At 38.7% G+C, this 18,076-nt stretch overlaps 1 protein-coding gene across 1 annotated transcript in view; it reads left to right on the forward strand.

Annotated features, from left to right (window-relative positions):
* LOC137265618 (prominin-1-like) overlaps nucleotides 1–18,076 on the forward strand; it is a 298,050-nt gene that overhangs the window by 166,154 nt on the left and 113,820 nt on the right. The window contains exon 17 of the mRNA XM_067801049.1: nucleotides 13,798–13,935. Within this exon, the coding sequence (XP_067657150.1) occupies nucleotides 13,798–13,935 (138 nt within the window). The remainder of the gene's footprint in view (nucleotides 1–13,797; nucleotides 13,936–18,076) is intronic.

An 18,076-nucleotide genomic window follows, 5' to 3' on the forward strand; every position in this document is an offset into this window, starting at 1 on the left:
ATATGGAGAAGATTTGATGTGTTAAATACCTGCCATTTTCAGATATTTACAAAACTCTCGGCCATTGTCAGTAACAATGTTTTCAGGAGATCAAGCATCTCAATCACTGGAGATGATGTAATGTCTCTAATCAGAACTGCAAACAGATATGACAAATAATAATCAATCACAGTTTGTAAATAATCTGATTGAGTAGGTCCAAAATTGTCAGTGGCAATCTTCAACCAAACTTCAGAGGTTTGTTCAACAGGTTTGAATGGAGTATCATCCTGTAGTGGTTGATTCAATACACATGATATCATTGAGTAAACGCTGACAATCTGAATCCATCTTTGGCCAGAAGAACAAAGCAACTGTTTTGTCCTGACTATTCCCATATGAGTTTCAATGTTCAGAATATTCTTTCTCAACACAGTTGGTACAATTATTCTTACTCTTCTCAACAATAATGATTCAATTAAAGAAAGTTCATCTTTGTTTTTAACATATGCACTATTCACAATTCCAGATGCCAGAATCAACTGATTTCTCTAATTTTACAAGCTCTGAATCTGCTCTCTGCAAAGTAGCAACTCATCCAGTAAAACTGAATTCAAATCCTAAACACAAGTATTAACCACAGACCTAACATAAAGATCTGCAACATTTTCAGATTTCTTTGATGACAAAGGTTGTCTAGACAAAAAGTCAGCAATATTACTCTTTCCAGGAATACGACCAATGTCAAATTCATACCCTCACAACTTCTGAAGAAATCTCTGAATGCTTGTAGGTAACAGTATAGTTTTCTGTTGAGTCAACATATGAATCAAGGGACAGTGATCAGTTAGCAAAACAAACTTCCTACCCCATATTCTTGCTGGTCATTTCATTCATCCATAAAAAGAGCGCCTCCTCCATTTTCTGATGTTTGGTGTTTCTTGCTTGAGACGGAGTCTTCAGGAATGGTAAGCCATTTCTCCTTGCTCTTCAATATGTCCCCGATTGTAGATCTCCCCACTGAGTGTCCAAATATTTAACCAAAGTGTTTACTTAGGAAATCTAAACTTGCTTTAGGATGTCCTTCTTTATACCTTGCAATCTCTCTTTTCTTGTTTTGTTTTCGCTTGGAAGGTTGACTCGCCATGTTTGCTGATAGGTGTCAAACAAACTGTGAATGTACAGCATCTTCAGTTGGGAACTTTTAATGTCTAATTAAAACAACATCCCTTAATCGACATTTCTCAAAAGTTAACAAGAGTTCAACATGTCAACTCAATGTTTATTGTTCCCAATGACTGAGGGCAGTTACGTAAACATTGCCTGGGAGGCAAGGGAGGCGCTGTTATGGTTCATGAACATGATTTACAGTATCTGGACAGTGAAGCAATTTACTGTTTATTTTACTGATTGGTTACAGCTACTCAGCGTCCGGTTCCGGAAACCAAATTTCCGGAATACTGAGGCAAATCATATAGGCATTAATTGGTAACAAGCTAAAATCATCCGGGAGACCAGACATCCGGATTATCGGCGTCCAGACTAACAAGGCTTCACTGTATTGACAGTTCATTACCAGACATAACATAGATTCTGTCAGAAACATTTTTACCACAGTGATTGAGTGTATCAAAAAAATACCCCAAACAGTTCAATGGTTTTGACTGTCCATTGACCTGTTTACACAAGAGTAGCAATGTTGTGGTGCATATATGAAATGAAACACAAGAGGTACTTAGACACCATTAAATTCCATTAAAGTACTCAAACTTTTTCCGGTACTCTTATATTGAAAAAAACATACTCCTCGTGTTGAAAAATTATCTGGAGCCTTGGTCTTAGTAGTTCTCAACAAAGGAAAATACTTGAAACACTTATCATAAGCCGTTGAAGAAATAATGCTGTTTAGTGATCCAGAACAAAGATACATGGTTTTGTTACATCCATTCACATCAACAGTAGTTGAACAATCTGAGTCAAAATAGTTTACAAACTCTGTATCTACAGAAAATGAATCAGAGTCACTATCCTCTACAAAGATTGAATTTAGCTTTGGCCCGACTTCAAAAGTCTATCCACTTCCTCACTGATATTGGCCAGACTTCAAAAGTCTATCCACTTCCTCACTGATATTGGCCAGACTTCAAAAGTCTATCCACTTCCTCACTGATAAATGCAGTATCAGGGAGCCCTAAAATTGGGTTAGGTAAATTAAAGTTAGTAGGTAAAAAAGTGAAAGGAATTCCAATTCCATTCTGTATCCAGTCCAAGACCAGTGAAGGAGTCCCAACTTGCTCCCATGCTTCAACACACAACTTGTTTACCATTGCAGGGAAGGGAGGTAACTCTACTCATCGTGTTACTCATCCTCCTGTCGGCTGCGTTTACCCGAGCCTTGTCCACAGTTATAACGCTGCTGTGGAAAATGTCTGTAAACTGGGAGTAGTTGTCATGTTGTCCACATCCAAGCCAATGTCGTGAATTCTGGGTTCCATGGTGGCTGTAGGACTCTGATTGTTGGTTAGTCACTGCAGCAATTGATGCAGCATTGCATAAACACTCCAAAGAAGCGGGCGAAAATCCACTGGTATTACACTGCAGTGCTCGAAAGAAACGGCTATTTGGGTCGAATTGCCCCTGGACTACTATGGCAGCATGTTCGTCCTGTACATAGCCCATGTGGGCCTTGAGAATGCTAAAAAGTGTGTTTATACTGTCCTCTTAAGGGGTACCATCACAACTGGTTGCGATGACCTTCAAGGTTGTCTCGACATATAAGTTAAATTGCGCCTTGTCACTTGTCACTTTGTTTCAACTTCAACTCGGGCAGCAATCTTATACGCTGAAGGCAGTCCTTAATTGCTTGGAACTGCCCTTGAATATCTAGAGAATCCACAGAATCAGGGTTACCTTGAGATTGGATGGATTCGAGGTCTGCACTACCGAGAGCTGGGGTTGATTCGGCGGAACCGACGGTTGACGACGTTTAAGGAGAAAACAATCAAGATTGTTGCTCAAAACGCTGCTCTAGGTCATTTTGCCGGAGAAGAACTGTATTTAGTTTGTCAGCAATTTCATCAAACAAGACTGATTGTGCTTCTTGGTCTTCGTCCAACATTTCGTCTCCTCTCGGGGAATACACAGAGCGTGACTGACACTGGCGACGTTTGTCGCTAGTGGATCACATGACTGGTCACATGATTACACACAAACTCTGTATCTACAGAAAATGCATCAGAGTCACTATCCTCTACAAAGATTGAATTTAGTTTTGACTTATAACCATGCTGCTTAGATTTATTCTGTCCTTTACCTCTAGACTTGTGTGAAACAGAAACACTAGCCTCAGACTTCTTAGACTTTCTACTTTTGCACATTCTAGCTACATGACCTTTCTTTTCACAAACTGTACAAGTGGCACCAACAGACCTGTGCTCTAGACCTGAATCTGGAACGTTCTGCAACAGTGTTATTCTTTGGAATGAAATAATCCTTTAATGCAGTTACAGCTGAATCTTATGAGTCTTTTTCACCAGGTAACGTGTGAAATATACGTAGACATGGAAGTCACAGACAATGAAGTAATGTTGCTCTTCTTACTATATCTTCTTTTTCATCAACTCCAATGGCTATTTCAAACAATCTGACAGATTCCATCCACAACTTGAATTCATTACTCAGGTCACTAGCATTCATGTTCAAACATGTTGGCGGTTTAAAACGTGATTCTGCCACTATCACCAAATTCTCCAATACTTCAAACGAAGTTGCAAATGTGATATACAGAAGTGGAAGTAGATTCACTATGCATTGGTTGACTGAAAAGTCATATGTGCATGAGAAAACCTGGTGGAATAAATCTCTGGCTACAGGCTGGCTATATCAAGATTAAAAAATTTCAAAGACAGTGTAGCAGTTAGTTAGAGTTCGTATAACTAACATGCCTAGTCTCATCACTTATAATCCTTGGTAATCAACATCCTCATTGCCAATGTAATGTTCAATAGGTTCGGTTCTTCATGGCATGATGACTTGTTCCCAGGAGGAGAGACAACACAACTAAGTTTTGACGATACAGCCTTTGATTCCTAAATGCCAGAGCATCTGGTGTACCATGCACATGCAAGGTTGAGAGAAATGAGAGGTGAAGCAACTCTTGCATCTGACAAAGCTGTATCACCCGTGATAGGAACATCAAAGTAGTTGTTCATATAGTAAACAGATGGATGCAATTCATACTATTGGCAATCTCAGGAATTATTGGTTGGCCGAACAAAATGATGGTTTGCCTGGTAGTAATAAAGATAGTAGATTGCTGCCTGGTGACCGACAGGACGTAACTGCAGTTGGCTGGCTGACAAAATCGCGAGATAATCACTCTTACTCTGGAATGGCACTGTTCATTGGTTATACTGGATTTGATATCTGACTCATGGGACCAAGACAAGTCTGCCAGGACACTTCATAGTAACTCTAATCATCAAAATTTCCAGTAAACAAACAGCAGTCCGCCATTGGCAAATGTTACCCACGATGCAACAGTGACAAGAATCCAGATAATACGGTCATCCTGAAGACCGGACAAGTCACAACCCATAAAATCCAGGCTAAGCAATGCTGGCTACTTGACAAGACATCATGCGCAGAAACTTGACCCATCTGTACACAAATTGCTAATAATGTCAAAAGAAAGGTGGTGAAGATGACAAACCAGGCAAAGATTGCACCCAGAAATACACCAAAAAGTTGTTATGAGTAGTCTGTTGTAACTTGAAGTAAAGCGTCGCAGCAGAATATTCTTTGATAGCAAACTTATCAAGTAATGCCGAAATGGGTAGTTGTAGAGCTGATATCTAACAATGGATTATTACCAAATTCTGTCAATTTGAATGGTAACAGTTCATTGACCTTGAACGGTCAGGTGAACTAGTTCAGCAATATGAAGAGGTTCGGCCAGGTGAAACAGTATGACATGGTAAAGCGATTCATGCTGGTAAATCAATTTAGCTTACAGATTTTATTCAGATTGGTGAGCCAGATCAGTGATGTTATCTGGATCAGTCTGTGATCTGGATGAACTGTTTCATCGAGGTGAAATGTTCCGACTGAGGTGAAATGGTTCAGCAAGGTGACAGTGAAGTGAAAAGTGAAGGGAGCCATCACAGCAAAGTGAACTGTTTCTCAGTGATTAATTGATTCAATGATGTGAGTCACTTCAGCAATAAGAAACGGTCATATATGGCGAGTTGAGTTGATGTTGTAACCCAGTACGCCATGGCAAAACGGTGACAAGCAGATTCGCTGTGGTGAATCAGTCTGGCGATTTGTTGATTTGGATTGGTGGATTGGCGATGCAGTGGAATGAAGAGCAGACATCTCATTGCACAATGTCATATTTTTATGGATTCGAATCCTGCAACAAAAACCTTTAAAAAAAACTGTGCTTTATGAGTACTGTAAACATCTGACGATGCACCAATAAAATGATCACCTTCCAACAGTGGAATTTCGAATGACGAGCACTTAATACTGTTCTTTGAATGCAGGGGTTTTGTTGGGAGATCAACCATGCTCTGTGGAATTATAATAAGCATGTTTGCCAGCCATTGAGAGAAAATGCACCTATGTACTCTGAATATGTCTTAGATAAGTGAGCACATTTCTGACAACGTCTGGGAACACAGTCCAATACTATCTACTCATGACGAATGGGGGCAAAAGAAAAACATTTTTCTTCATGCTGTGCGCAAAATTACACAACTTATGTTCAGGCACCCATGATATATTCTCACACTAACTTGAAGGATAAACTGTAAACTCTCACAATACGTCCACACAGTGGTGCAACAAGAAGAATGATCACTCCAAAATACTCACATGGTTAGATAGGGATAGAATGTTCCTGTACTTGAACAAGAAACATGAAATCTTGGTCTAAACGCTACCTTCAGCCATTCTCTTGAATCCAGATTTAAATGTCTGTACAGCTCTTTCAGCCAACCCATTTGATGCAGGGTGATATGGCGCCACACAAACATGGTCAATACCATTTTTGCTCATTGCATGTGCAAATTCTTCACTAGGGAAACAGGAGACATTGTCCGTAACAATGGTCTCAGGAAGTCCAAATATAGCAAATGCACTTCGCAGACACTTGAGTGTTGCACTAGTAGTAGCACTTGGAACAGCAAGTACATCCATCCACTTTGAATGGGCATCAGTCAGAATAAGGGACATCTTTTTCAACATCAGACTTGTGTAGTCCAGATGTAATCTTGACCATGGCTTCTCAGGCCATGTCCATGGGTGTAGCTTTGCTTCTGCTGGTACTGCACAACTTTGCAGGCAAATAGAACAGGTCTGAACCTTTTTTCTCAATGTCTTTATTTACACCACGCCACCAGACGAAGCCACAAGCCAGTGCTGGTCATAAGAGGCGACCAAATTGGGCAACCTGTTTGCCATGGGTTGCACCCCTGTGTCGGTGGAGGAGGGGATCCTGGTGGTTGAGGTCAATAGGAGCCTGGAACTGTGTTCCTATTGCCTAACACACCACTTTGGCCCTGACTTCACCTAGACAGGAGGTAGAATTGGCCCGGTTCTGTCAATTGGCTGGTCACGCCATGCCCTGTGTGTAGAACTATTTTAGCACTTTCATGTATTGGGTATTGGTGAATTTGATGTACATCTAATGTACGAATTGTTCCTATTATTCATGATCGTATTTTGCCAAGAGTCCTATGCCAGAAGGCTGTGGATCACATGGGACGATCTGGTGATGTTGACCTCTGTGTTCTATATGTCTCCAATTTCTTCTTATGAGCAGAACCAGCCTAACATTTTAATTGGTAGACAAATGTAGCTACTCATGTTGTATTTACTGGAGTATACCACTCCCGTATCCGCAGGCTGGATATCCACTGCAGTAAAACACTGTCCTTGTTGACGCGGGTGGGGACAGGGGGTGCTGAACCTATTATCAGCAGCATGTCAAATTTACCGTCTGGTTCCACGAGAAATGACAAAATAAGGCGTTTAGGGGCGGATCATCTCTCTTCAAATGAAAATGTTTCAGGTACAAATCAGCAAGAAAGTTGGGCAAAGATCATAGTTATTGGTCAACCAATGGTCAACCCCTCAAGATCAGTCCCTTCGTAGTATCAAAGACAGTACGATCTATTTGTGGAGAGGTTAAGAACATTTTACATCTCTGAGGCGGTACATTACATGTTGAGTGTGCGCGCCGATAACAATCCATCAATTTATTGCAACAACATCAGTTTGCAAATGTCAATGCTGTTGTCTCAGCTCATTGTACTCTCAACTCAAGCAGAGGCATCTTTAGGGATAGAGGCCATTGTTTGGCGGACATGTCTGAGGAAGAAGTAGTGGTTAAACTCAAGGATCACTTCACTGAAACGATTCACTGTTAAGAAGCAGGATGGTAGAATTGTACCTGGACATACTTACATGTTTACTTTTTCATTGTGCACCTTACCGAAATCAATTAAAGCTGGATATTTCAATATTGGAATGGAGGTGTATATCCCCTCTCCACTCTGCTGTTTTTCCTGTTAGAAGTTTGGACATGGTTCTAAATCCTGTTGAAACGCACCTCGTTGCAATTGCTGTAGTGAGAATCACCAAGACTCTGACTGCAGCAAAGATATTAAATTTGCCAATTGTGGAGGCAGTCATCTTTCATCTTCCAAATCCAGTCCCAATTGGCAGATGCAATCTAAAATACTTCAATTAAAGTATGAGACAAACATTTCTTTAACTGAAGCTAAAAACAAAGTCCTTAGCCAAAATCAGTTTAAGCCCTCTCCCACTATCACATATTCTGCTGTTGTCTCAAGAAGACCAGAAACAAATTCTACTTCATGTCAAACGGATTTGACCTGGATGACATCTGAGGAACCGGTTCATGTGAATAGTGTTTCTGACAGAGCTTTTCGACAACTGCTGCTTCTCAGACAATTACTCCCTTGCCAGCTGAAGTTAATCAAACAGCTATAGATGTTGAATACGCTGACACATCAAAAGCTGAAATGTCAAAATTTCAAAGAAAACGTTTAAATCGTAGAACATCAATGAAATCTCCTGTTGATACTCCCATAGAGGTTCATAATTTGTTTGAACCTTTGGAGATAGGAGATGATACTCCATCTTCAAAAAACCGAAACTACGGTACACCCTCCTCTTGTACACCATGAGCAACACTACAAATGTAGTACAGTGGAATTTCAGAGGACTTAGGAATAATTTTCATGAAGTCCAATTATTAGCACAAGATTCAAAACCATCAGCATTTAGTCTACAAGAAACATTTCTTAAACATGATGATAAGTTTGAAATGCGTCAGTACAACTTATACCATTGTTTTTCAACTCCTGGGGATAAAGCTTCGATTTTGTGAGACAGGGCATCATTCACAGCCCTGTTACTCTTAAAACTAACCTCCAGGCTGTTGCTGTCCATCTGACTTTACAAGTCACGGTCACATTCTGTTGTTTGTACATTGCCCCATCCTCGACTCTTCAGTGATCAGAACTTCAGGATTTATATTCCCATCTGCCTGGACCCTGTGTTATAATAGGCAATCTAAACGGACATAATCCTCTGTGGGGAAGCAATGATACTAACAATAAAGGTAAAATTCTTGAAGATTTTGTTTCTAATAATGACTTGGGTATATTTATCGATGGCTTGAACACATATTTACATCCAGCAACAGGTAGATATTCTGTGCTAGATCTGTCAATCACAGATCCAACCATCCTTACTGAATTTATTTGGTCAGTCCATGATGACCTGTGTGGCAGTGACCATTTTCCGACAGTAATCACTGCTATAAATCCAAGACATGATCCACCAACGTCAAAATGGAATTTTTCTAAGACTAATTGAACTTTATTTCAGACTAGTTGTACTGAAAAATTGAAATGAGAATTTTTCATAGATGCCCATGATGCAATTCTGTTACTTTCGAAGACACTGAAACAAATTGCTGAACCTAAGTCTTCTGTAAACCCACACGTTCGTAAGCCATGGTTTGATAATGAATGTAAACAGGCCAGAAAAAGTAGGAAGAAAGCCGAAAAGTATTTTCGCTGACATCCCACAATGCATAATTTAGATAAAGTTAAAATTTTAAATGCCAAGGCTCGACATGCATTTAAGCAAAATAAGCGTCAGTCTTGGAGTAAATATGTTTCCAAGATAAATTCACGTACACCTCTTTCATAGGTTTGGAATATGATACAAAGAATAAATCACAAAGGTACCAAGTCCACTGTTAACCATCTAAAGGATTGTGATAATTTATTAACTAATAAATCTAACATTGCCAATAAAATTGGTGAAACTCTCGCCAAATATTCATCTTCATCAAATTATGTCCCTGAGTTTCAAATATTTCAGAAACAACAGGAGATGAAAAGATTGAATTTTATCTCAGGCAATGGTGAGGATTATAATGAATTATTCTCACTACATGAGCTACATACCGCCTTTGAGCAAGCTCATGGTACAGCAACAGGGGCTGATGATATCCACCATCCTGAAACATTTGCCCGAATCATGCCTGGAAACGTTGATAAATATTTTTGATACAATATGGACCTCAGGGAATTTCTGGCGAAATGCCTTTGTAGTCCCCCTTTCCAAACCTGGACATACCGATCCGTCTTATTAGAGACCAATCTCTTTAACGAGTTGTGTCTGTAAAACCATGGAACGAATGGTAAATAACAGGTTAATATGGTATCGTGAAACCAATAACTTTATAACAAATATTCAATGTGGTTTCAGGAAAAATCGCAGTGCCATTGATCATTTGGTACGTTTAGAATCCTTTGTTATAAATGCTATAATCTATAAGCAACATGCTGTATCAATTTTCTTTGATCTCGAGAAAGCATGGCATTTTAAAGGATTTACATGACGTCGGTTTAAGGGGTCGTATACCTCTTTTTATATCACAGTTTTTAAAAGACAAGCAGTTTCAAGTCCGAGTGGGTTCAACCCTGTCTGACCAATATAATCAGGATCAGGGTGTCCCACAAGAAGTATTGTGCCTCAAGGGCACAGAGTTAAACCATTTCTTTCTTCGACCGGCATTGAGCTGGAAAATATAGCTCCTTCCTGTCTTCTTTCTTCTCCTCCTTGGCAATTGGTTAAGCCACAAGTTGACCTAACATTAGCTGCATTTAAGAAATCAGAAACTAATAAATTACAATATAAACAAGAATATCATCAATTAAAAAATAGCATCAATTAAATATAGCAATTATAAATCCATATACACAGAAGGGTCCAAGAATGGTGGCGCAGGTCTTGTGCCACTGTCATTGGATCCAGAAAAATATCTTCGAGATTACCGGATAATAGCTCCATATTAACGGCTCTCAAATATATCCAAAGACACCCTAGATGTAAACAATGTATCATATTTTCAGATTCTCTTTCTTACCTTCAGGCTATTAAAAATCTGTCTTGTAAACATCCACTTTTAATTAGAAATTATTGAATTATATAATGATCTTGCTACTGACCAATATGACATCGTCTTTTGTTGGTTACCAAGCCACGTTGGCATTTCTGGTAACGCAATGGATCTACACATAAATACTTATTGAAAGGTGAGGATCCTCCATTTTGTATCCCTTGTGAGGAAAGAATCACAGTCAAGCATGTCTTTCTTGATTGTGTTGAATATTCCATCACAAGGGATACCTATTTTAACTCATGTAGTATGATGGACCTGTTCAGTAATATCAGTTCTCATTTAATTATTGCATTTTTGAAAGAATTATATTTGTTGAATGATATTTTTTAAGTATTGGTAGTCTGAATTAGTAACTGAGACTGTTAGTGGCGGTACCCTAAATGGGGGTTGATGTATTGAAAATTATTGTCCTCCTGAGAGGGTACGTAAGTCCCGAAACATTCAATGTAAATTCAAGTCTACCGAGTTCTTAATCGTAGTATTCTTGTTGTTTTCATTTCGGCTAGCATTTCTTACACTCGCCAACAGCTGAGGGGGGTGGTGTAAATCCAGCTAGGGTCCATGCAGGTAGCTAAAGTATTGTAAGTCCCAATGGTCCCTAGTGTAGCAGGGACAGCTGGTATGCCGAAAGGGAGACGGCAGTATTGATAGAGTCCTCGATGTGTGTTGATTATAGTGAGTTCTCTCGAGTCTTCTCTCAGAACCAATTGCAGGTATGCATTGCTGAGGTCAAGCTTCGTAAAGCTTGATTTCCCACCTGACAAGGTTGCAAATATGTCCTCATTTCCGGGTATTGGGTATACTTCTGGCTTAGCGACCTGATTGACAGTGAGTTTATAATCTCCGCAAATGTGAATTCTTTCACCTTTTTTGGTTTTGCGAACCACATTCGTTGGGTTAATGGTGGTGGGTTGTCCCACAGTTTTAGGTAAGTATCTTCACTGTTTACTGATGTTGCTACTCCTGTGTTCTCCATTTTCAAACTGCTACCATTGATTGAAATGCTCGCCATCTACTTTTACCAAACTTGTGCTAACCATGAGACTGTGATTCCTCAACTGACAGCTGATTTGTTGCTTGGTTTCTCCTCCCTCCTTGGTTGAAACATCTATGGCAAGAAGTAATTGCTGTATATCCATCACGCTGACGGTGTGAACTTACCTGAGAACCGCGACACACACAGCTGCCTTATGTCAACAGTCTGGCACACAATGACCTGGTACACCACAACAATCACAAAGGGGGTTGTAATGGGGTTTCTTGTGGGTACTTGACCGTCTGATGAAAGTATTGCGAGAAGGTTGACATGATGAACTTGTGTCAATGTGGCATCACACTTCATAGCCTTTACATTCTTCTCTGCGAACTTCATGCCATGTGCAAGTGCAAAAGCCTGTTCATAGTCTAAAGTTCTCTCTAAAAGTCTCCTCTGTATGGGGTCATGATTTATTCCTCAAGCCAACCAAGTTATCACCAAAATCACACCTCAGTGCCAGTCGTCATAACTCTGACTCATATGCTGCCACTGTTTCTCCTTTATGTCTGTCTTGTTTATTGAATTTCAACCTTTCAACTATAACCAAAGACTGTGGATGTTGATGCACTCTCATCATGTCTAAAAGCTGTTTAAAAGTCTTGTTGCTCAGCTTCAGCAGTGCACACAAAGTCTGTAATAGTGAATATGATTTCTTGCCCATTTTGCTCAAAAGGATTACCCTCTTCTTATCGTCATTTGTTATCCCTCTAGCTACAAAGGAGTGGGAAAGTCTTTCACTGTAAACGTCCCAGTTGTCAGTGTCAGGGTCAAACTCATCAAATTCTAGCATCTGCCTGACCCTCTGGATGTCCAGATGGGTCTCCTCTTGTTCCTCTTCAATGCTTTCCATTTCTTAATGAATTTTGTTGTCGTCATTGCCCAGCCCATTCTCTTCCCACAGAGGTTACTCCTGTCATATCCTCCTACATAGGAAGGTATGACAGGAGTAACCTCTGGGGGAAGAGAATGGGCTACTTCTTCCCCACCCTTGTTCTTATGTCAAAAAGGGGAGATTATGGCCCAGCTAGGCTACTTCTTCCCACTGTTGCTCTTATGTCAAAAAGGGGAGATTATGGCCCAGCTAGGCTACTTCTTCCCACTGTTGCTCTTATGTCAAAAAGGGGAGATTATGGCCCAGCTAGGCTACTTCTTCCCACTGTTGCTCTTATGTCAAAAAGGGGAGATTATGGCCCAGCTAGGCTACTTCTTCCCACTGTTGCTCTTATGTCAAAAAGGGGGAGATTATGGCATAGCTAGGCTACTTCATCCCCACCCTTGTTCTTATATTAAAATATATATTAAAAATTATTACAAACATCAAACTGACAGTAGTTTTGACTTAAATTTCAGTGCACATTTTTGATGTAGTGTAGTGATTTGAATGCATACATGCGAGAAGGATATATATCTTGCTCCAGACACCAGACACCATTCCTGTGAAGACACATTGCATTAGTTCTTCATCTGTCCAAATCGTCACCATAAGATGTTGACATTCAGTCGCACATATAATGGAGTAAATTATTGAAATATGAAGATAAATAAATGATAATATAAAACAATAGTTATGGTTAATGGGACTTGACATCAACATGAATATATCAGTGTGTTCACATGAATAGCCAGGTCTTGTTTTTGTTTCTGGCATTTTCAAGATGAACATAAACATGACAACAAAGTTAAGAAAGAAATAGCATAGCTAGACCGGAATCTCTCCCTTTTGATATAAAAACACGAGTGGGAAAGAAGTTAATTCAAAGAGATTTAAAGTTGATTTAAAGTTTCCTCAGGGAAGATTTGGCCTGAGGGAAAGTTTAGCCTGTTACACCGGGTAGTGCATTGTGAAATGAATTATTGCATTTTACAAAAAAATATTTGCAATAACTAAGTTGGTACTATGTATAATCATTTTATGTATTATAAATACATAACCTTCTGCTTTGCTATATTGTTGAAAGTGATATTCAACCTCTGTTCCTGTTTTTATTCTGCAAAATTGTTGTCTCAGACACAGATCTGAAATATATGTTCATACCAGCCACAACCATAAAGCTATATTCACAATATGTTTGACCCATGGTCAGGCTCGCTGACTTGGTTGACACATGTCATTGGTTCCCAGTTGCGCAGATTGATGCTCATGTTGTTGATCACTGGATTGTCTGGTCCAGACTCGATTATTTACAGACCGCCGCCATATGGCTGGAATATTGCTGAGTGCAGCGTAAAACAAAATTCACTCATTCATTCACAATATGTTTCTTATTTGCAGAGCTTGGACATAGATGGACAGCTGAATGGAATGAATGTGGATCTGTCAACTCTCACTGTACTCACACCAGAAGTGCAAACACAGCTTGATGATTTCTCCTCTGCAGTTTCTGGAATACAATCTGCCAATTTTGAGTTGGTAAATATTTTGAAAGTATTTGCATGCAGCTGTGCTCGCAAATCTCATGGCCATTTACTTTGGTCTTTTAACAATCCACTAATCTACTTTTTCCATTCATCAATTATAATAAAATATTTTCTATATAGAAATCAGGAAGACTGAATTTCATGTAGCTACATTTAAACACCGGTGTTACAGAGTGAAAAACAAGGGAAATCTCTCAATATAATGGTTACTAAGACTGAAAAAAAATAAAAGAAGCACATGTACATAGATGGGTACGTAGACAGTCTGGACTGTGCATGGATATATACATATAAATAGGTTAGAAAAGCTGGAATTCAGACCTACACATTCACAATAAGGCCAGAACTGCAAATATTGCCCTTTCATATTCTTTTGATGTTACTGAGCGGACAAGAAATTCAGATTTGACAATTTGACACAATCGCATGAGGAATCAGATGACAATAAGTAGATTCAGCCATCCTCACTATTCCCTTAGTTGCAATGTACTAAATTTATCAATCATGATGGGAGGGAATGGTTTGTTAATAGAGAAGCTCTTCATGACATACTTTTGTTGCATGCTATTAGTCTGATGACCTTCTTGTGAAACATGTTAAAACCCAGTTGTTGATGCTTCAGTATGTCTATATGTGACAGAGTTAACAGATACAAAGGAGTGTCTGTCCACCAAATAAAGTACCACACACAGTTTTTCATGGGAAGGCTCTCACAACAACCACTGCATTAAGTTAATTTCTTTGAGTGGCATTTGAAAGCTGGCGTTATGAACAACTTTGTTTAGATAAAGGGGCGTAGGCATGAAAAGTGAAACAGAAGAATTTGTTTGCTACTCATGATCAGGACCCGTTAGTCACTTCCTACCTGGAACAGTCTTTGTGTTATTTTGCTTCATATACCATGCTGAAATTTTGCAGAGATCATCCCCATGAATGTATCTAACAATGCTGGAAGAAAACAACTGATTCAGTTTTCAAGTTTTGCTGCCATGGCAACCTAGTTAGATCTAAGATGGCCTTAGTTAGATCTAAGATGGTGGCAATACAGCTGAATTTAGCACTTTCATAGCATATTTGAAATTGATCAGATTTGGAGATATATCATGTTTTATGCTGTTTTCATGAATAAGTCCCATATGGCGAAACGCAGCTACCTTTGACAAACAACCATAAATTCTGACATGACAAGTTCAAAGTTTGATGCTAATGTTGCCTGCCATTTTGCAATAGACTGATCCAGTCTGTCAGTCAAAACTTGTGCATGCATCAATTTCAGCCAGTCAGCAGTCCTAGCATCCTTTGTAGATTTGTCAGACTTGTTTCCAAGGTCACACGATGCCGCTGAATCAATGTGCTTTGAATTATGCCATTAGTACTTGCTATATCTATTATATATTGCCGCGATATGATGTGTAACTTCACCAAAACCAATATGGTCAAGGCAGATCAAATTGAGGCTGATCAAGAAATGCGATAGGCCTATCCATTAAATATCAACACCATCCTTCACGAAACCTATGCCTGCTTGAGAGTAAGAATTTGCAAGAATTTCCAGACTTTCGCACATGTGCAAAATCATTACCAATTAGATGGCAAAAAACAGCAGTTTAAGACTTCCCAAATGTAATAAACATGGACAATTCTTTAACTGCAATATTGATTTTGCTTTACGTGTTTAGTTAATACTGGGCTTTGAGTTGGTAGACCATAAAGCTGAAATGAGATGAGATATTGTTGCCTTCACCCGTAGATATTCTTAAATTTTTCACACATCTGAGAATGTTTTGTGGTTTAAGAAGCACAATCTGAAGACCTACACTGCAGTACAGTATCTGTAATTTAGTGCATAATATTTGAGGAGTAACAACACCTTCTTGTTCAGACGGACAGTCTCAGCAGATGCCTTTCACGCAATGTCCAAAAATCAAAAGCATTTCAAACAAGTGTCTATAAAACCATGACTTAAATATTTCGGAATTTCTTTAAAGACACGAGACCTTGTTGAAGTGAATTACCAGACTCTGTGTGGATCAAGACGAAAACTCTTTCTGGGATACTGGACAGAATGAAATAAAATTGTATTTCTCAACTACTGAAGAGAATATTATTTGTTTTGAATTTTTGTTACAACATAATGTTTTTACATGAATGGGAGGTACATTGGTGTATTTTAAGAGTAATGCATTAATTAAAAGTGCCATTCTAATTAAATCATTGCAAATAATAGGAAGGTATGTTTGTCAAGAATCTTGCGTCCTTTAGTGAATGTAGAAAGGTTATAAAATGAATGATAAACTAATTAATTATAAATAATTATACTTACTTGACTGACATTATAGGTTCATGTGGTTTTAAAAGCAGAGCTAGGCATCCAAAAACTATATACATATCATGGCAGAGCAATCACTTGGTACTGAATTAGTTTCTTGGCTCCTGCTCTTGCTTTCCTGCTTTAAGATATTTATTTTTATAAAAAAAATAATATATTTAATAAAATCATTCTGAAAATATAACACATAAAAATGTTATTTCAACATCCAGAGAATTTGAAAAAAACAAACGATGCCCTGGTCACACCTTTGTGCAGCATTATTCAGTCTTGGAACATAATAATTTACAAAATTCTCAGTTGACTATACATGTCACTGGAATGTATATTGAAACATATATTTACCCAAATTTGATGTAATACTTCTTAGAAATCATCACCTTTTGAGGAGGTGACCAGTGTTTGAAGACTGCACCAAAGAAGTGTTTATCAAGATATTGGTTTTTGGACAAATTGTTTAAGGTTTGTTGATTATTAATTGGAAAATGACCTCCATATTGAATTGCACACTCGTTTGCAGGGGGTGAAAGCTTTAGGTCATTTTCATATGTGTTTCCTAAACTTTTCTTATGACTTTTAGTACATTTTGAAACAACTTTAATATATTTTTTATGACACTAGTAGGTATCTCAGAATTAATTTCTTGTCCTCCTGGGATATGATCTCAAATCTAATAAAGATTACCATTGTTTACGAAGCAATAATGTCCATATGTACTTTTAGTGACAAAATACTTTGAACTTAGTAAATATTCTTTACAGCTTAGGTTCATTAATAATTAGCAGTTAAATATCTCTGAAGAAAAAGAAGTTGATTATATTTAGTGTACTTCTATTTCAAACCTGTTAATTGATTGGATAAATGTACATCCTCTGTTCAAAGAATTTGCATCACAGATTTCCTGTTTCTGGAAGATGGGTCAGTGTACAGGTGCAGACTGTATCTTGGATCTTCTTTGTGGTATGGTGGTTTGACATACCTGTACATAAATGCTAGTAGTTCATGAAGTACAGAATTGTAAGTTAGGATTCCACAACAAAGTAGACATAGCAAAATAAATTGGAAAGGATGATTTAACGAATTCATTCCCATGTTTTCAGTCACTGGGTCATTTTAGGATCGTATACAGATTTTTGATGAGAAAATTGTACTGAGAATTGCTGCAGATTAGGTGCTGAATGTTCTTGGTATGTCCAGGTACATCCATGGAAACATACTGTATACAAGCCCATATGTTAACTCTTCCAAAATAAGTTCAAATATAGGTGACCCGTGAAGGTCCCGGGGTAGAATAGGCCTTCAGCAACCCATGCTTGCCATAAAAGGCGACTGTGCTTGTTGTAAGAGGCGACTAACGGGATTGGGTGGTCAGGCTCGCTGGCTTGGTTGACACACGTCATCGGTTCCCAATTGCGCAGATTGATGCTCATGTTGATCACTGGATCGTCTGGTCCAGACTCGATTATTTACAGCCATATAGCTGGAATATTGCTGAGTGCGGCATAAAACTGAACTGAGTGATGCAAATGCAAACCAAGAAAACAGATTCACTGGAGTAGTTTACTGACAGAGGCTGTTCAAGGCTATGACAACTGACATGCATAATGATGTCAGTTACATGGTGTTTGAATACGAGGAGGGCACACTAGAATGGCGCAGTGATGTCAACACATTGTGATGTAATGCAAAAAGTGCACATTTTCTTTTGATAAGGTACTTCACAGTAAACATGATCTCCCACTGAATGATCTTAGGAAGGACATCTTTAGTTCTCGGATTAGTCACGATTCAGGAATACAAAGTG

The sequence above is a fragment of the Haliotis asinina genome, chromosome 15 (genome assembly GCF_037392515.1).
Source record: "Haliotis asinina isolate JCU_RB_2024 chromosome 15, JCU_Hal_asi_v2, whole genome shotgun sequence".
Classification (NCBI taxonomy): Eukaryota; Metazoa; Mollusca; class Gastropoda; order Lepetellida; family Haliotidae; genus Haliotis; species Haliotis asinina.